General features: G+C 34.7%; 1 protein-coding gene across 1 annotated transcript in view; it reads right to left on the minus strand.

The window, feature by feature from the left end:
* The window catches only part of GLG1 (golgi glycoprotein 1), a 107,765-nt gene that overhangs the window by 27,804 nt on the left and 58,221 nt on the right, over nucleotides 1-21,740 (minus strand). Inside the window, exons 2-8 of the mRNA XM_011379915.2 lie at nucleotides 20,292-20,324; nucleotides 18,216-18,302; nucleotides 14,632-14,847; nucleotides 9,464-9,667; nucleotides 6,342-6,413; nucleotides 5,270-5,453; nucleotides 2,732-2,946 (exon numbers count right to left, since the gene is read on the minus strand). Coding sequence (XP_011378217.1) covers nucleotides 2,732-2,946; nucleotides 5,270-5,453; nucleotides 6,342-6,413; nucleotides 9,464-9,667; nucleotides 14,632-14,847; nucleotides 18,216-18,302; nucleotides 20,292-20,324 — 1,011 coding nt within the window. The remainder of the gene's footprint in view (nucleotides 1-2,731; nucleotides 2,947-5,269; nucleotides 5,454-6,341; nucleotides 6,414-9,463; nucleotides 9,668-14,631; nucleotides 14,848-18,215; nucleotides 18,303-20,291; nucleotides 20,325-21,740) is intronic.

Raw genomic sequence — 21,740 nt, forward strand, 5'->3', positions numbered from 1 at the left:
TTCCAAGTTAAAGAATTCGAGCCTTTTTGTGCCACACACAGATCTAGACTCTGTAGAAGCCTTCTCTGATCCTCATACATTTGACCTACGATCTCACAAGGCTCACATGAAAGGACTGACCCCATCACATGTTGATCAGAGAATACAGATCAAAAGGAAATAAAAGAAAGAAAATCCCGTTCTGTCTATTCTAAAAGAAGTCAATAATCAAGACAGAGAACTATGAAAGATTTTCAGTATCCCGGGATGGAAATTATTTATACCAATTCTTGGTGGCAATTTGGAAAAGCTACAAAATGCTGTGGTTAGTTGATAGAAAGATTACTGTCAAAAGATTATGGATTTTAGTAGTGACAGTTGTTGACAAAGACCTAACTATTTGCATTTTTTGATGGGAGTCTGAAAGTCTTTGCAAGAACTTTATCAGTTAAATATCCATGACTGACAGGCAAACTTGGAGAATTCACAAAGAATGCACCAGATTGTGGCTACTAAAAGGAGGCAATGAGTGCCCTATGGACTGTAGTAGGCTAATGGCTCAAAGGGTCGCTGCCGCTCTGGAACCCAATAACAGCAGTATAGGAAATAAACACTAAGAATGTAAATTGCTACATGATTATATATCTATTCTAGCCCCTGACTGCTTAGGAAACACCTGGAGAAATGCTTCTGAAATATGATTAGTCTAGAGAATAGACTGGACAGTCATCTTTAGCCTGGGAGAGACTGGGCTCAGACTCATTCAGCCATAATTGAAGAAAATTTAATAAGTTCATGATTATGGTGCCAGTTGAAAAAGTATGTACTCATTAATATTAATTTTTATGCTTCACAGTTTACTATTTGTTGAGAGATCACTAAAGCAAAGCACAACCAACAGAGAATAGAGAACATTAATGGTCACCCACTTGTATGGAAGTCTACTGTATCAAGGAAGAAAACATTGAAAAGGAAGAAAGAAACTCACTTAAAATAAATGATTTCAAAATATTCTTCCATTTGACTGAGGATGGATAATGTAGAAAACTAAGGAAAATTTTTTAATTTGGATCATTTATTCCCTCAATTCCTAATAACCATGGGTCCATAAAAAACAAAGTGTTGTTACCCAGTTGGCTAAACTTAATGTGGGCAAAACCACACATTTCACTATTTGAGGTTTAACCTCTGGGTTTGGAAAGTACTTTTATTCTGGGCACAAAGGGTGGTACTTATTTATCTTTCAAGTTGAGTCACTGGCTCTGTTAATAAGCTAAATTTCAAAAAGCCCTGGAGGTTAGCTAGATGCCTCAAAAAAAATCAAACCAATTTATTTCCTTTCTTCTGTGCACCTTAGTACAAGTGTAGCCTCAGTTAAAAAAAAAAAAGGCGGGGGGGGGGCAGGCGGGGGGTGGTTATTCTAACCATGCTGCATTAAGAATGAAATGCAAACATAGGGTGTCTAGATTAATTCTCAGTCTGGGGCACAGGCACACACGTTGTCACGGAGGTTTCCCAGGACAATCACCAGCAAGGACTGCTCCTGTGGAACTACATCCAGAAGGCTTCTATCTAGCTAGGCTTGGTATTTTGGAGAAGAGGCTACATTTGTATATTTTTCCTACCATGGGATGCATACACTACTGTTTACTCTGGGTCAGGGTAATAGGAGCTAAGATAAAATTTTATTCCACAGCAAAATTCTATGGAAATTTCACTTTTCAGACTATCAAATTCTGATTTTACATGATTAGCAGGAAAATTAAAATTCTAATAATATTGTTTTTACTAAAAACACTAACGACAAAATAAAAGACTAATTAATTGTAGTTTCCTAAAGTCTCCCTGAGAAGAGCCTCAGCTTTCTAATGCTGAACTATACCTTTTGCGCTTCCTAAAGGGCGGTAGGAGAAAGTATGGGGTACACTGCACAGGGTACCACGGCTGCACTTGGAATTGTAAATTGTTTAAACACTTTTATACAGTAAAATGTAATAAACACAGACAGTGTTCATGAAGCAGAGGCACTGTATCTATAATACTTTGTTAACTTTATATTATGTACCTGATCTGTAGTTATTCAACTGTTAATGAACCCTGGACAAAAATAACTTTACCTTCTCAAGTAAAGTATGCTAATTTTTCCTAACTGTCTTTATAGAACTGGGTGTAGAGTCTGGAGGTAGAGAAAGAAAGACCCTTCCATGCATAGTTGCCCTAGTCTAACAAGAAAAGATAGTATGATTTTGAAAATAACATCATTTCTTGATTCTTCAGGCTTGGAATTCATGCCATGTTGCACATCAGTAATAAAAAGAAACTGTTAGAAAATGGCACTTAATTTCAGCTCTTTCAGCCTCAACTCAAACTTATTGAGATGGGCAAATTCTCTTTTGGTGGAAAGCTTTTTTGGGTTCACCAGAACTGGGTTTGCCTTGATTCTGAGTTTAGCAAATCGATTCTAGCAAGTTACCTTTTCAAAAAACATTTCAGCGAACAATGCATTTCATTTATTTCTTTAAGTATATAGCTCTTTTTATTGATTATGAGCTCAAATGTCTGCTCTGTGGCAAAATCCACATTCTTACTATGATATGCCTGAAGGAACAATATTCTGTGTCTGGTTCTTAGTATCTAATATTCATTGTGATGTCACGAGTGATCCACATAAAGCAAGCTGGGAGGGTCAGGAAGAAGCTCCTCAGCTGGTAAAATGTGACATTCAAAATGGCAGTAGAAAATGTTTCCTTACCGCCTGCTGGCAGTTCATTCCAAGGTTCCCCTTCTCTCCCCGAACTACTTTCATGAGACAATGTAGGGTTCGCCCTTTTCGATGTAATCCGGAGCAATGGTGTTCAATCTCCCCCCGACAGCTCAGGATGATCTCAGGGCTCAAAGAAAAGTCTTCCATCAACATGCGTCTGTAATCTAACATTTCCCCCTGGCACTCACTGCTCACTTGTCGCCCTAAGTTGGGATTTAAGTTATAACGTTATGGTGAACAACAGGATGAGATATCATCACATATTAAAAGTACATGTTTTTACATAGAATATAGTATACCATTTATGCTATTATACAGACTGAAAATCTTAGAATTTAGCAAAAGCTTTATCAGTGTAAAATGAGTTTAAAACTCCAGAGACTAGGGTTGACCTTGTCAGTGTTCTGCATTATACAGATTTTATACTACTGAACTAATAATGCAAACATTTTGACAATGGAAGTCTTATCAATAAGATAACTACCTGGGTAAAAATGAAAGCCAAGAATAATCCCTAATGATCTATACAGTTAAAGCTTGAGGAAAAGACTACACTTCAAATATTAACAACAGCTCCCTACCTTCCTTGAGCTGTAAAGGCCAAGTGGGAAAGCTTAAGAAATGTCTTAAAAAACTGCTTTACTGAGGTATAACGGACATATAATAAACTATACTTTTAAAGCATACGAAGGGATAAGTTTGACATATGTATACATTGGTGAAACCATCCCTACAATCAAGATACTGAACATATCCATCAACTCTAAAAGTTCCCTCATGCTCTGTTAGCAGCCCTCGCTTCCTTTCCTCTCCACCCCACCCACCCATCCCGTTAACCACCAATCTGCTTTCTGTGACTATAGCTTAGTTGATTACTTTGCATTGTTTAGAAGTTTATATAAATGGAACCATAAGGTATGGACTCTTTTTGTCTGACTTCTTTTACTCAGCATAACTATTTAAAGATTCACCCATGTATTGACAGTTCATTCCTTTTCACTGTTAAGTAATATTATTCCATGATGTGAATATGCTACAATTTGCTTATCCCTTCCAACTGTTGATGAACATTTGGGTTATTTCTAGTCTCGGGCTATTACAAAAAAAAGGTATTATTGGCATTCATGTACAAGAGTTTATACAGACATATACTTTCATACCTCTTGGGTAAGTACCTAGGAGTTACATGGCTGGCTGGGTCATATGAGAGATGTACATTTAACTTTTTAAGAAACTGGCGAACTATTTTCCAAAGTGATTGATCGTACCATTTTAAATTCTCATCAGCAATGTACGATAGTTACGGTTTTTCCATATCCTGACACTTAATATAATCAGTCTTTTTAATGTTAATGATCTGTATAACTTTTCTGGATCATCTTCCTATCCTTTGTCCATTTATTTACTGAATCTTTGTGTTTCTTGTTAATTTACAGTTCAAGGATATTAACTTTCTATTTTTTAAATACCAAAATTAGATTACATTTTATATACTCTTATAATATGCTTTTACTAGTCAATAATTCACCTTTCCATTTTAGTAAAACTTCATCTGACACCTAGACCATAATCAAGGTTCTCCAATGTGTCCAAAGTGTCCTGTGTTTGGTATTCAATTCAAGGCCATAAATGGCCTCTGGTTGCTATTCCATTGCTTTCAAGCTTAGGAGTCTTTCAATATCCAGATTTGAAACAAAATCGCCAAAAAGTTCTGAGCTTTATTTAATGGTTAATTTATTTTCCACTTAACTTTTTAATCACTAACCAACTGTTGTTCCAGCACGATTTATTCAATAAGAGCTGGGAATTTCATTTTTGTAGTCTGTAGCCAATATTAAGGAAGACAGCTCTGATCTTCTATACATCCTTCTTGGTTCGTTTGTCAGGGACTGATTTTTGGACTAAACAGACCATGAGTCTGACCCTATGGATGTAATACTTTCATTTTTTACTGTTTAATTTCCTAATAGCATCACTGTTATAACAATAACAATACCTATCACTTATTGTATGCTAAGTGCTATGTCAAATAACCTCCTCAACATAGTTATCCTTTTTTATAGATAAGAAAAATGAGGTTTGGAGAGATTAAGAAGTGTAAACAATGGACACCAAGGCAGTTAGTTTGGTGACAGAGCCATAATTTGAAACCATGTCTCTCTGACTCAAAGCTTATGTGCTAAATCATCATGCTACTGACTCTCCTAAAAATGCTACACACTATGTATTTTTAAAAATTAAGACATTTGGATTTAAGAAATATACTTTGTAAGAAAAGGAAAAAAAAAAAGAAGCCACATATAAAGAAAAACAAAATCAGGGATTGATGAGCCAGGAGGAAAGGGCTTCGACAAGGTTTAGGGAAACCAAACTTTAGTTCCTAGAGTTATGTTTACAAAGCTAGAATCCTGAGTCACAAGGCGCAAGTGTACTCAAAAGAGCAAATATAGGGGAAAACCAACATTTAAAGATATAAGAGGCTTTCGAATGTGAATCCAAAAAGGATAAAAAGACATGAACTCTTACCTCTATGCACAGCTGACTCCAGACACATCAGAAGGTAAGAGAGCCTGGCTTCCCGGGATCGAGGAAGGTTTTCCACGTTGCACCGGTATTTTTTCAAGTCACTCTTACAGGATTTGGCCAATGAATAACTGACTTTATAATCTTGGGCAATCAGCTTTTGGCGGGTTGTTAACGCTTCTCGACACTGAGAAAAGAGTGCAGCAAGAGCGCTGTGAGACTGCTCAGAGTTCAGCTGTCCACATGCACCTCTGAGACAAGCAGAGGCTCTGTGCCAAGCACATGCCGACGACTGCAGTTGTTACCAAGATGCCTATCTTTAAGTTTGGTTAAAACTGAACGCAAGCGTACTAAACTAGTTCGGCAACAGAGGCAAGGGTAAAAGGTCGGGGAGCCCTGGAATTCTACAGTGAATTGCAGATTGTTGCTGTGATAGCAGCTGTCCTAAACATATATATATTGGGTAGATTCTAATACATGAACTTGATAAAGTATTCTTTTCCTCTTCAATAATGTTCCTAAAGTAAATTTTACCAGTATCTAAGTGACATAATATTCCAGAAGTTCCAATTCATACTTTTTAAATATAATTATTCAATAGTAAAGAAACTGAAATGAAAAACATTTCTTCAGCTGCATAGAAAAGTAAATAACAGGATAGAAATACCAAAAATAATTCCTTTTCAAAGTCATAAAAGATTCCTGCATTCAGTAGAGGACTAACAGTAATGAGAACGCTTAATGAGATAGCTGCTGAAAAATTCAACAGCTAATTACCTATGAAGCACATTGGTTTGGTTACCCTAAGCTTCCTGAGTATGTAGGACTGGCTTCAGTGTAATTCTAATATAAAATTCTTCAATGTTACTCCCCAAACTGATTTTCAATTGGCTTTCCAATGTCCAGATATCACAATTTAAGCTTCATTTCCTGGGTTTAAGCAAATTATGCTTTGGTTCTCTACTAAAAGCCAAGTATCTCGTCTTGGGAAATGTGTAAGCTTTATCAGTCATTAACATTTTGTTATCAGTTTAAAAGAATATTGTTTGAGAGGATTTGAGAAAGTAATACTTACTTTTTCGCTCATGGATTCTTCAAATTTATGGTTAAAGAGGCACTTATACACTCTGCCTTCACCAGCCTGTGTCTGTAAGATGGAACATATACATTATGGTGATGATGATGATTAGTTAAGTAGCTATGCTGGTCATTATTCACAATCCTAAAAAAATTTTCTGTTAAATTAATATAATGGTGAGTACCTCTGAACGAATGGCTCAGCCATTTAGAAAATTTAGTAGTCTTTGAAAGAAAATAGTGCCTGTAGTAAAGATGAAAAAAAATTCCCATAATGTCTACTGTCATTTATTTCCAAATATACTGTTAATTAGGGAATCAGTGAGTCTCCCTTTTTATATCATGCTATAGTCAATAAAACTCTTATAATCAGTGGCTCTGACAGTTAAAGCTGTTAATTCAGCTGTTAATTCAGCAGGCAGAGTGAGAGTGTACACAAGTCATGCTCAGTACTTTGTTGTAAAGATGGACATTATTCTATTTAAAGTGTTAGAAAGTTGTTCTATGACCTACTACATAAGGCCAGTCTACTAAGACTGGGAGACACAGCAGCTCTACCTAGTACACAGAAACAAACACAGGGAGGCAGCCAAAATGGGGAGACAAAGAAACATGTCCCAGATGAAACAACAGAACAATGCTCCAGAGGGGGGGGGGGAACCTAAAGAAAATGGAAACGAGCAATCTACCATATGCAGAGTTCAAAACACCGGTGATAAGGATGCTCAATGATCTCAGTGAGAACTTCAACAAAGAGAAAGGAAACATAAAAATGGAAATAAAAACCATAAAAAAGAACCAGTCAGTAATAAAGAATACAATAAATGAAATGAATACATTAGAGGGAATCAACAGTAGATTAGATAAAGCAGAGGACTGAATCAGCAATATAGAAGGTAGGAGAAACCACCCAATCAGAGGAGCAACAAGAAAAAAGAATCCAAAAAATGAGGATAGTTTAAGGGGCCTCTGGGACAACATCAAGAGTACCAACATTCACATTATCAGGGTACCAGGAGAAGAGAGAGCAAGAAATTGAAAACCTATCTGAAAAAATAATGATGGAAAACTTTCTGAATCTGTTTAAAGAAAGAGACATACAAGCCCAGGAAATGCAGAATCTCAAACAAGATGAACTCAAAAAGGCTCACATCAAGACACATCATAATTAAAATGCCAAAGGTTAAAGACAAAGAGAGAATCTTAAAAGCAGCAAGTTATCTACAAGGAGCTCCCATAAGACTGTCAGCTGATTTCTCAACAGAAACTTTGTAGGCCAGAAGGGACTGGCATGAAATATTCAAAGTGATGAAAAGCAAGGACCTACAACTAAGATTACACAACAAAGCTATCATTCAGAATCAAAGGACAGATAAAAACCTTTCCAGACAAGAGAAAGCTAAAGGAGTTCATCATCACCAAACCAGTATTACAAGAAATGTTAAAGGGACGTCTTTAAGAAGAAGATCAAAAATATGATAATAAAATGGCAATAACTATATTTCTATCGACAATTACTTTAAGTGCAAATGGATTAAATGCCCCAATCAAAGGACATAAGAATGGGTACGAAATGGATAAGAAAATAAGACTCCTACATATGCGGTCTACAAGAGACCTCCTTCAGATTGAAAGACGCACACAGACTGAAAGTAAAGGGATGGAAAAAAATATTTCATGAAAAGGGAAATGAGAGAAAAAAAAGCTGGGGTAGCAACAGTTATATCAGTCAAAATAAACTTTAAAGGAGACTCTATAACAAAGAAAGACCCAGTAATCCCACTTCTGGGTACTAATTCAAAGAAACCCAAAACACTGCTTTGAAGGGACATGTTCACCCATATGTTCACTGCAGCATTTTCTGAAAAAGCCAAGATATGGAGGTCACCTGAGGGTCCATTAATGGATGTATGGATAAAGAGGAAGTGGTACACATACACGATGCAATATTACTCAGCCATAAAAATAAGTAAATAAATAAAAGAATGAAATCTTGCCATCTGCAACAACATGGATGGACCTAGAGGGTATTGTGCTGAGTAGAGTAAGTCAGACAGAGAAAGACAAATGCCATATGATTTCACTTATATGTGGACTCTAAAGAACAACATAAACAAAACAGAAACAAGCTCACAGATACAGAGAGCATCTTGATGGTTGCCAGATGGGAGGAGGGTTGGGGGGATGCGTGAAAAAGGGAAGGGATTAAGAAGTACAAATTGGTAGTTACAAAATAGTCATGGGGATGTAAAGTATAGCATAATATAGTAAAAAATATTGTAATAACCGTGTATGGTGTCAGATGGATACTAAATTTATCAGGGTGATCATTTCATAAATTATATAAATGTCTAATCACTATGTTGTACACCTGAAACTAATATAATATTGTATGTAAACTGTAACTGAAAAATTTTAAAAAACTATTAAAAAATTTAAAAAAAAATAAAAGGAACTCATATAAATCAAAAGCAAAAAAAATGAATGACCTGATTTGAAAAATGGCCAAAGGATCTGAAAAGACATTTTTCTAACAAAGATATACAAATAGCCAGTAAGTATATGAAAAAGTGCTAACATCACTAATCATCCGGGACAAGCAAATCAAAATCACGCTGAAATGATCACCTCACACCTTTTAGGATAGTTATAATAAATAAATAATACAAAAAATAATAAAGTGTTAGAAAGTTGTTCTATTGGGTCCGTGAGTAGTTATCAAGGATTTGGTTTTAAAAGCTGGCCACTTGCTTTTTTCATCTTAGCCAAAAACATATAAATATAAATATGTAACATGGCAAAGTTTTAGCCATGAAATAAATGTGAATAGGATTCCTTGGTAAAATAAATATAATACAAACAGAGAAGAACTGAAATTGATAATTTAGATAAAGTAGAAAAAATGAAATGCAGAAGTTGTCAGAAGCCAACTGTTAACTAGATGTTAAATCAAAGCCGAGCATCCGGTATCATTTTCTGTTATCCTGAGACCAACTCCACCTCCCATTTCCAGTGGCTTTCCTGCATGTGAGGTTTATGTTAGTTTATTTTATTTTTGAAAGAGTATTTTAAAATATTTAAAATGAAAAGAAGAAAAGAACAGTTTCTGAGCTGACTCACATTTTCACAAAAACGCTCCCGATCATCTCGGCAAGCAAAATATAAATGCCGGTCTAAATGAAAGTCATCTGAGGACAGCTCGGCCACCCGGAGAATGGCTTTCTTGCAGTGTTCAGAGACTTGAATCTTGGGATCTCTTTCTTCTGCTTCCTTCACCAGGCCTTTCTCCAAGCATGAGACCACCTCGCCTTGTGAATGTGCATCCTAAAACAGTAAGAATACTAATATTTTAAAACTTTCAACACAGTGAGTTTCAAATAAACATCATTTAGTTAAAAAAAAAAAAAGACAACATATAGCTAGCTTGTTGACAGTCTACTGAGAAATCAGGTTGGAATAAACCATACTATGGAAGTTATAGAAAATGTCCTCAATAATCTTTGGTTGCAATATATAATACTTGCATATTAAAAATGAAAATAGAAATCCTGGGAAATTAAGTATAGTTTAGTTACCAGTAGAAATAAAAACCTGAGTTTTTAAAGTTTAAAATATCAGAAAAATTTAAAGGAATTACATCAGCCCTATGCTCTGATCATAGCTCATGTCGATACTGAAATAATATCGCAGAAATCTCTGTTCATTTATCTTTATGGGCTAGGTATTTTCTCAAATAATAGTGCTTTTAGTCAGGTTAAAAAACAACAAACTAAAAAATCGACTGAGAAAGATATTAGTCTCTTTCTCCTTTTTTCTATTCTATACTGTCTACGAAGACCTCAATATGTACAATCTGTAGTATAATATTCACTCTAACATTTTAGATTTATCTTGATGTGATTTTAATGAGATTACTATCATTTATACAAACTGCTTTGGACAGCTTTCCTAAAACCATCCAATTACCTTTAATTGTACACTGCACCATCCCCATAGCAACCACAAGAATTCATTCATTCAAAATGAGAAACTTCCCCTACATAGTTTCTATTCAAGAGCCCTAATCTTCTTTACTCAGAAAACATGTTTCAATAACTTGAGAGGCATAATCATTAATACAGCAAACCAAAGAAGCAGAAAATATAGTGTTATCATTTATTTAAACAAACACATAAAATTCTGTTATAGTAAAATACGTCTATGAAATAATCCGTATATAATAAAAAGATTCCTAAAACCAGATAGAGAAACATATACTTTAAGCAAAATTTAAATTCAACAAAAAATGTACAGTTTAAAAAAAATTTTGTTAATAGAATTTGTTCTATAACACACTACTTCCCAAGTATTTCCATGAATATTTTCACATTCTCTCCTACTATAGCTGAGAAGAGGGGTAAGAGCTGTGTACCTATTGATGAGCAAACACAGGCCTAGACGAGTGTATCAACTCATCCAAGCTGCAGGATGTAAGAAGCCCAGCTAAGAGTCCATTGTTTATTTTTCTAGACTTTGGATTCTATGTATATTTTAATATTTAATATTTTAAAACTCTCAACACAGTGAGTTTCAAATAATTTGTATGTAGCTTTTGTATATTTTTTCCAAGGAAGGTTCATATGTTTCATTAAATTTGAAAATGTTTGCTGACCCAAAAAATATTAAGAAGCATAGCATACTAGCAGATGCTTCTGTCTTCCTTTTCTCTATCTGCACCTTAACCTTTCTCATTAGCTATATGATTCTATCTAATGCTCCAAAACTGCAGATGACCAAAAAGTTTTTTTGGAGAGTAATTCTGAACAGATATCTAAACAAAACTGAACAGATATCTAAACTGAAGGACAAGTGACAAAAAAAATAATGACAGAGAAAAGAGGAAAAGAGGACACAAACCCCAGAAATTCAAAGTTAGGCTTATTTTTTTCTTCCTAATTTGTGTGACACTCAAGTTTATGACCCACTTAGGCAAGGCCTACCCAGTTCCACTTCCCAAAGGAAAAACAAGCCTATGATAACAAAGATTTGGACAGAAACATATCAGTCACTTATTACTTATAGAATATGAAAATTATAAACATTTTATGTTATAAAACAATATCCTATACCAAATTTTAGTAGCCCGTAATAACTTTCTTAGATCGTTGCTAGCAATTAGGTCTTAATTGTATAAAAGAGGTTGAAAATAATAGCATGATCATCAAATCTTGATTTAGATTCAGCCTTTAGTCCCGGCATCACAGGGTAAAGAAATGACTTCTATGTAATGAGTCATAGCACTTCCCTACATACTTTGAGTTTTTAACTGTTTTAAATGCGCTGCCAGTAAGATTAACTAGGGCTATTATATTTCTTAATGGTTTCATTTCCTTCTTATTGAATTTAAGGCAGCATCACCATGGTTTGGCATTCCCTAAAGAATGTGAGGTTTAATTTTAATTGTAGTACCACATATTGGTACTGGGCCATAACGTCACCTCCATTAGACGTTTTCATTCATTGTAACTTTGATTTTTTCAAATAAAGATATTTCAGGAATTCTCAGTTCCCCAGAGTCTGAGCTTTTTATTTCAGCCCATCTGAGTCATATAACTGAAATGTATGCAAATATTTGACAAATAAAACCAGACGGCTAATTACTGAATATGAATAAAAGCAAGGAAGGTGAACTATACACTCGTACATTATCGACAAGAAAATAAAATTATTTAGGTCAAAAAAAGTTACTAATGCATAGGCTTGACATATGAATAAGAAATGATCCTTTAAATGGATTTACAATGAGTTTTAAAAATTCTATTGTGGTGAGATAAATGTGTTTTAAAACTATTGCTAGTGTCCTGTTTAGTTTTTAGTAGTTCGATAAGAAAGGCTTTTTTCTTCTCCATACACCCTATCGTCCGTCTCTCCCCTCTGACTTGCTTTAATTTTAAGAACAGAGAAGGATAACACTAATCTCAAAAAGGGAGACAAGAACTCAGTTTTCATCTCTGTTATAAATTCTGTATTTTAACATTTTTGGGTCTTCTGTGATCTACCTCACTAGATAAAGAGAGAAGAAGGATGTCTGAATTATTCAAAGTAGCTGGTTAAAAGCATGGAATGATAAAATGACATAACTACTGAGTGAAAAGTACGAAGGAGAAATAACGTGGCACACGTGCACATTAAGTTCCTGCACTGGATGCCACATTCTACTTTCTATTCAGAGGATGTAAATCACTTACAGTTTTACTTCTGGAGACCTGGCCTTTCATTATGACAATATTTCCTTAGAAGATTCTAAAGATCATATTAATATATAGTCTTTGTTATAAAATTTATACATAGTAACATTTTGAAAGAAATCATTATAGTTTTGAAATCATGACATTTACATGTTCATACAGAGGGTACAAACAGGTTAGCCACGATCCCTTCTCCTTTGATCTTTGGAGATCAGTTCATTTACAGAGGAGTTTGCAAGCTTCAGCAGCAACAAATTTGAAATTGATGAGCATATTCTTTTCTGTGGTCAAAAACTCATTAATTTTCAGGATAATTTTCATTTCTATAAAACTGGCTTCAGAGAAGTAAACTGTATTTGGAAAAGGCAAAGTAGGGCTGAGGACATGCCTCCTCATTTTTAAACTCAGCTGTAGTCCCAGAGCAGATTACATAGGAAGGAACGTGCTTTTCATAACCACAGGCATGAGTCATCTCACTGTCCCCAAAATACAAGAGCCTTTGATGTGAGGGTTGGGGGCCCTGGTGTACACAGAAATTCACCTAATTGGTAGGTATAGCAAAAAACAAAAATTACCAAAATATGCATGTTGGTGGTCCACAGAAACAGTTTTTTTTTTGTTATTTTAACAATGCAGAAAACAATCCTGTCTTTTGGCTCTAGCACTACTATTTTCCGCAATTATGTTAGTCACTGCAGACTTAGTAACTCACACATACCGCTGGAAGCAGGTTTTATATTGACAAATCAGATTGCCAGTGGGAAGCTAATCAAAAATTATCTGGGTTGTCAACAGAGGTGAATTGTAATGGTCCACTCTAAAGTGTGGACCACTAATCACGAATATGAAATATGTTATCACTAATTCCTGAAAATGCGTCTAACACTTATGTTAAGATTTGTAAGAGTGAGGTTTGCAACTGGATATAATCTCCAACACTAAATATGTCAGAGGAACTTTAAGGTGACTTAAATGCTTTTGTGCCATTTCTAGAGTCTGTTGGAAAGAAAAAAATCTGTCTTCTTTATTATTAAAACTGGCCCTTTTTTTAGCTGCCTGAAAGCAGTATGCCAAGTTCGTCATGCTCTCAAGATAGACTCGGAGGTGCCCTGTGAAAGTGCCAGAGCCCTGTGTTGGTATCAACGAAAGGTATTTGGTGACAGACAATAACCAGCACTAAAACCCTCGCTTGAACTGGTGTGTATGGTTCCAGCATATAACACCATGACAGAAGACTACAAAGCATGGTGCAATGAACATATAGGGGCAAAGAGACAAATGGATTTTATTTTCTGTTATATTTCCTAACAGATCAATGAGCAGCAGTAAATAATAGCTGATGTCTACGTAGGTCCCATACTATCTCTCCCACTGGCATCTGTTACTCTTCAAGAGTTTTTCATTTTTGCTGAGCAAACAAATTCAGAATAAACCTGGTCAAACCTCCATTGTGATCTTCTGGACAACAGAGTAAAATAAGATCAGATGTAATTAGAGAAGAAGAAACTAGCTAGCTAGTTATTTTCTTTCCTGTCTTTACTAAAACTAGTTCTTCTGAGCTGAAAATTATATATCACATTTATAGAGTGCCTTTCTTCTGACAAGTTAGAAGTACTTTCACATATCTTAAAATTTTCTAATATTTAAATATCTTCTTTTGTACTGGTGTGCTAAGTGACTTTTTTTTTTTTATGGAAACAGTGAGTTATATGCAGAGAAATGTTTTAGAACTCAAGTCTCTCCTAACCCAACTACTATTCCCATGAGACTATAAAATGCTTTGTCAGAAGAACATTACAGGTAAACAACAAATAGTTTAGTATTTTGAGATAACACTACACTTAGCAGGTATTAATTCCTCTACTTCTCCACACTATCTTGAAACATTTTGTGACAGATAGATGAGATGCATTCACAGGTCAAGTAGCCTTAGATCTTGGGCCATCTGGACCTCAACTTTAAGGCCACCTCCAGAACTAAATTTTCCCATGCCAGTTATACAAAGCTTTTTCATTTATCAAGTTTGTAAGACACCTTTGGTGAAGCCAGTGTAGTGAATACCTTTTCTCCAAGCCGAATGCTGCCACATTTCAGAATGTTGATGTCATTTTTGCAGTCATCCATGAAGCCACAGATTAGACGGTAATCACTGAAAATGATGGCCGTCATCTTGGTGATATATTGGTGACACTGGTACTCAGTGATGTTGCCTCGGTGATCCACCAAGCAGGAAACCAAGTAACCTTTTCCTACTGGTTCATCAGCACATTCTTTAATCTGCTCAAAAGAAAGTGATTGTTTTACACAACTATTCTAGTCTCGCAACAAATAACCCTTACAAAAGAGAGAACGTCTGATATTTTCTTGATAGTGTCATGCCTACTCAGATTGCTGTGCCCTCTAGGAAATACATGATTAGTGTTTTGCAAGAAAACACCTACATTACAAATGCCAGTTAGAACTCATGTCCAAATGGAGCAAAAAGAGCTGTTAAAAACTTCAGCTTTACTGAGATATAATTAAACAGAGCTTTTAATATCTACAATTTTAGAATAGTTCTATCATTCTAAACGGTTCTACTGAGAAGTCCCTTTATCCATGCAGAGAATGCTATGGACAGTGAGGAGATTAATCTAGGGAACAGGTCTGGAAAACAGGTTCAGAAGTGAAATTTAGTTACAGTCCTTAGCCAACTACAAAGCAAACTATTATTGCTAGATAAACCTAGTAGCCAAGGGGAGGAAGGAGGAAAGACATAATATTACTTCTTGACATGACATTAATGTGTTCTGACTTAACTATGACTTTGGACATGCGTTTCTGAACTTACTAGAATCCCAGCTTTACCACTGTGGTCTGGAACAGAATCATGTTTAAAATAATGTTCAGTGCAGTCTGGCAAGAAGTTTGAGAAGGAGAAGGTCACTGCAAATCTAATTTGGATGGTTTAGACACATGATCTAGTGGATCAAGCACAGAGTGATCCCACATGATTAGCGTTTCTGCAAAGTGCATGCTATAGACCACAAGCGCTAATGAAGCAAACCAGCCCCAAGATGCTAAAATTCAGGAATAAAAAGTGAAATCTATTCATAGGGTTATAAGCTTGAATTATAAAGCAAAGAAGGTTGTTTGGAAAAAGCCTATTGCATTTGGAGAAATTAAAAACAAACAAAAATGGCAGTTTTGCCAAGAGAAAGGAGCCAAACATAAATGTTTATTTTGAATACAAATGAAAAGGTATTGTTTTATAGGTTTTTTGAAACCAACAGAGACCATTCTCGACTATTATACCACCTATCATAAACGTGCACACAGGGCAAAATAAATACAACCTCCTTTTCCAAAAGGTGCTGGGTGCATGACACACCGCACACATCCTATAGGCCACGGGGTCTCTTGTCTAGCTCCCACCACGTCAAAGACTCAGTTCAAGACAGAAAATTGTGTTTACTTTTAAAGAAACAGACGTTGGAATTTAAGTAAAAATAGTCTCACACTGGCTTTAAGAGGCGCATGGATCTTCAACAGTCAAGAGGAATGCAATTCTTTCAGCTCTTTTTTTGTGATGCCTAAAAAGAGGGCAATGAATATATTTCCAGGAAATGTGGGTTTTTTCTTTCTTTCTTTTTTTTTTTTTAGCAAAACAGAGTTACTAAAGTGAAAGAAACAGCTCCTTGAAAGTCTCAGCACTTGTAATTCAATCACTGAAAAAATCATGTGTCAAAAACAAAAACAAAAGACAAAAACAAACAAACAAAATCTGGATTAGTGGCAGACATCTGGGTTTGAAAATTTAATGAAGTAGAAGTATTCACATAGGCTTTAATACTGGGCAATCAACAGTTTAAAAATCTGAAGAAAAACAAATAGCACAACTTGAACTGCAGCAACAATAAGAAGTTAAATGTATGTGTACCTTTAATCACTTACTGAAAAACACAGATGTAGTACCTATTCTGTATTTCAGTTCACCAATTACAATAGGATGTGTAGTGTTTGATTTAGAAGTTTATGCTTTTTTTCAACTACTCTATTGGACAGAAATTTAATATGACAGAAGGAAAATTTCCAAGGTTAACGGCAAAAAACAGCATTAAACCATCAACATATTTATAAATGGGCGTAAACTCTGAAGTGGCTGGGGAGAAGATTCATTCTATTTTTGACATGAAGCAGGAGGAAAACAGGCAGAATTTGGCTCAATCATAGAGAGTAAATAAGTTTGATTTACAGATATTCTTGTGATGTTGTTTTAGCCTTGGAAGTAGGATTCCAAAATTAAAAAAGAAGATAGGAAGGAGATAGAGAATAAAATGTCTTGTTGGCAACTATGTTCTTCCTGATATTTAATTTTCCTGACCCTCTAGGAAGCAAGAAGTGCCCTTGTTACTTGAATCTTTTAGAGAACCACAGCACCCCAAAAGGTTACATGAGGCCCATCACTACATATATGTTACAAGGAAGCCAGCTTATTTATTATATATATAAAATAAGCTAGCAAAGAGTGAAATTACTGTGATGAATCTGCATATATTCTGAGCTAAATTTTCCACATAGCATCAAATTGGTATGTATACCTAGTTATATAGCTAGCTAAGGGAGTTTGAGGAGCAGGATACTGAAGCTAGAAGCTAACGCTCAATGTTTCAAAGACATGCTATTCTACTGTGAGGCTCCAAGGTAAATATGAAGGGTCAATGCTATAAAAGAATAAAACATATCTGATACAAGATTAGAACATTTGACAAAGAAAACAGGTTCTACAAGATCCCAGAATGACGTAAGTGAGGAACACAAGCTGAGGGCTTATATGGTTAGGGTAGGGTCTTCCTTAAGAGTTCAGCAGAAAGTGGTCCTCACGTCATCAGATAGGGTAGTCTGAAGACAGATGTAGATGTTGCAGGATCTATGATTATTAACTTTGCGATGTAAAAATAGCAACTGTTTGCTTTATAATTCCTACACTTTAGTATGTAGAAATCTCTGGCTGTCTGGAATTTCTATCACTGATTACAAAAAATAAAAAACAATAAAATTTTCAATACCACAGTTTTCACTAATATTTGTTGTTTACCCTAAGCCAAGAAAATAACTGAAAAATTCCAATTTGCATCCATACAATGCTACACATTTTCATTAATTATTTTTGTCTTTATACTCAACATCTAATTATAACACAACACACATAACAATCTTTTTCATATCATTTTAATGCTAATTCCTATTATTTGAAGCATATACCTTTGTGGTTCAATTGATCCAACTGCATAGCCAGAACACTTAGAAATGTTTCTAAGCCCCCTGGGGAAACCATTTTGACATGCCTCAGACATAGGCAGATTGTGAAATGTGTGAGAGTCGCGCTGATGACAGAAGCAGTTGTATTCTCTGGTTGGGGACCAACAGAGCCTGATTATCAATTTGTCTGAATCAATGCATCCTACTGTAAGTCTAGGTGAATGTTAACAAAAAGAAATCTAATTATATCCCCGTTGGCCTCCATCTCAACCAATACAGATGTGAAAACCAAGAAAAGTAAAGTAACTAAATGAGTTGTTGCTCCCTTAATGACTGGTCTGGTAAAGAGATGTAATTTTCTCTTCTATGCCATTAAAGACTCACAAAATTCTTTCACAACCTACCTCTGAAATGGTAGATTTGCAAACCTCTCTGGCTACAGATTCGAATTTGGGATCTGTAGTTAGGTTCAGCTTATAATTCCACAACAACTAAGTACAAGAGAAAAAACAAACAAATGAAAATCCAGTTAGTGTGAAATTTACCATCAGTTATAATAAACATGATTTATTATAAATTATGATAAAAATAAATGATAAAAGTTCATTGTACCTAGTTGGTTAAAGCATATTCACACTTCAGTTAATGTACAGAAAAGATAAAATGTCACTGCATTTAAAGATAAAAGGAAACAAATGTGCAGACAAAACAACCATTTAGACACACTTTTTTTCTTTTTTTACTTAAGGACAATTTTTTTTAAGAAAAAAAAATTAGAACTAAAATCCCTGGTGAAGTTTTCAGAGAAAATATAAATAGAGAGTATAACTTAAATTCTGCTTGAACCAAAAAGTCTAACTCAGAAGCTCAGATCTGGTGGGTTTAGTTGTAGATTGCACAATCAACGGCACTTTCAGAGATTAATTTTATGAAGCTCAGAGTCTAGTTTCCAGGTATATCTTCATTCCTTTAAAACCCTTAACACCATATGGTAAACTCGACATTCCTTCTGTTACATTTATTCCTAAGTATTTAAATCTTTTTGAAGCTAATGTAAATGAAATTATTTTCTTAATTTCATTTTAAATTATTCATTGCTGGTCAACAGGAATGTAACTTATTTTTGTATATTAACTTACTACCCTGCAACCTTCAGTCCAATTATGAACGTTAGAAAATTTCCCATAATAAAAGCTCGCACAACTAGAATTGAATTAAATGGGAAGATTTCTATTTAGATTCAATTTTTTAAATAAACATAGGGTTATTCAGATTTTCTACTTCTTGTGTTAGTTTTGGAAAGTTTATTTTTCTAGGAATTTGTCCACTGCATCGGTAATGTCAATTTCATTGGCCAAAAAATCGTTCATAACTATCTTATCTCTTGTTTAATGACATTAATTCATTCCTGAACTCCCTACTAGGTGGAAAGCTATTCAATTTAATATTTGTTCCATTACCTTTAATAGGAAAAATTTAACACCAAGCCACATGTATTAGATTGCTGGGGTTCTCAAAGAGAAATACCACATACTGAATGGCTTAAACAACAGAAATTTACTTTCTCACAATGCTGGAGGCTAGAAGTGTGAGATCAAGGTGCTGACAGTCCTGATGTCTTCTGAGGCCCCTCTCCCTGGCTTGTAGGTGGCCATCTCCTTGTGTCTTCACAAGTTCTTTCCTCTGTGTCTGTGTCCTAATCTTGTCTTTTTTATGATATCCATTCTTTTGTTTTCTGCATACTATTGCTCCCCATTTTCCTTTCATATCTTTACTATTCTCCAGCCCTTTGAGGTTCTAAGGCACAGAGCAGCTTCTTTTTGGGCTTCCCCTCTGTCAGATTTGGTCTAATGATGAATTTTGAGATTCCCCTCCTCTCAATCTTTTGCTTTATAAATAATGCCACAACCAATATCCTTTTATGGACACATTTTAATCTATTAAGTACACATAAATTTCTAGAAGTAGAAATGTTAGGCCAAAGCATATATGCATTTTAAGCTGACTGCTTTATAAAGACGTTTTTCTTATTTATATTCCTATCCATAGGCGGGGGCAGAGGTTAGCAAACTTTTTCTGAAAAGGGCCAGAAAATAAATATTTTAGGCTTTGAGGGACCTATAGTCACTGCTGCAACTACCAGATGACTATATGATAACTAACTGAAACAATTTTAAAGTACAGAAGTCTAAAACTGTAAACCTGATAAGCACAGAAACGATTATTTTCATATGGCAGCTGTAACTAAAGAAAAATTTAAGCTTAAATACAGAAATATTTGGTAGAAGCTACCGGTTTCTACAGTGGAAGGATATCTGTAGATTTATCGTGGCCCTTAAACAAGGTTTATCGTCCTCTTTTTAAGAATAAGAGAATCTAAAAAAAAAACTATAATGCTTCCCAAAACAGGAAAAGCATCCCAAAATTTGTCATCATATATATAAAGCACATATGGTGAATTATGGAAAATTCATACTTACATGATTACAGTCTGAAGAAATTTCATTTTCAGGCTAAAAGGAAAAAAAAAAGATGATGTTAAAAAAAAAAATCAAGTTTTCATACACCACCAAAATAAACCCAAAACAAGAAATCTGCATATTCAACTGAATATGTTTCTTCAATATAAGGAATAAAATAGGGCTTATATATCTTTTAAATTGCTGAGGAGAAATACACCAGAAAAGAAGATGAGACATAATCCCTTCCCCATCAATGAATGATACAATATAGTAATGGGGAAAATGGAGAAGAATGTACTAGAGATAAAGTAATAGTGACATAAGGATCCTTACATGACACTTCATAATTCTGAAAGCTAAAGAGGATCAGGCATAATAAGGGTGTCCTTTCTTTAAAGAAAGCTATAAATTCTCCATGAATACATTTGTTTTGTAAATCCAAGTACATCTACCAGAGATAAAATAAACTTTCAATTCCATGACAAAAAAAGTAGAGTAGGTTACACCCAATATTGCACAGCTTTGCAATACACATCTCCTTTAGTTTCCTTGTTCATACCTTTAAAGGAGATATGACTGTAATAACACACGCCATAATAAAGCACCATTTCCTTTGAGTTTCATATCATTCTATCCTGTTCAAATGAAGTGAATTCTGTGTGTCTTCTATGAAATATTACCAATGTAGGTTGTAAAAGGTCATTTGCAAAATACAAAGATTCTTTCTATTCAAGGATAAATATAAGCAATAAAGAAAACAGTAAATATTAACAAATCAAGCAGCCACACTTAGCATCACTTCGAGAAAAAAGCTTCTAGGAAACTATTAATCCCCTGCAGGCTTTAGTAGGCATTAATACTAATATACAAACTTGTTTTTGTACTTAGTGATAAAATATATTAAAACCAACTTTAATATAATCTTATGATTACCTAGCAATCTAACATAACCAATTCTGAACTTTCTCTCTACTGGTCTAAGTGAGAATAGATATTTTAATGCCTTTTTTGAGGTGTTTTTCTACGTCTCAGAAATCAACCTTCTTAGTATGAGTTAATTTAGCTTAACCCTGTTCCCTCCACTTCAATTCTATGTGTTTAATTTTTATCTCTTAACAGTTTACTAAGCAAAAATGATTTTTGTTTAGGCAGTTTTCTACCTTATTCCCTTTAAATCCCCTCCCTTAAATTTTTCAATCAATCAGAATTCTAGTTCTTTCTCAAAGCATGAAAGGCAATTAATATTATTATCATTTCTTTTCATTTCTACTAAAATAACTTTGCATTAAAGGGGCAATCTTGAAAGAAATTCAGAGCACTGGAGAATCTTCAAAATAACAGTCAAATAAGATGTAAGTTACTCATGGAGAAAAAGTGTTGTCATGTTTACAGTCCGCAGGACTTACATTAGCAAATCAATGATTGTTTTAATGGTTTGCTTCCCTACAGTGGTAGACTGAATTATTT

The sequence above is a fragment of the Pteropus vampyrus genome, unplaced genomic scaffold (assembly GCF_000151845.1).
Source record: "Pteropus vampyrus isolate Shadow unplaced genomic scaffold, Pvam_2.0 Scaffold379, whole genome shotgun sequence".
NCBI classification, from domain to species: Eukaryota; Metazoa; Chordata; class Mammalia; order Chiroptera; family Pteropodidae; genus Pteropus; species Pteropus vampyrus.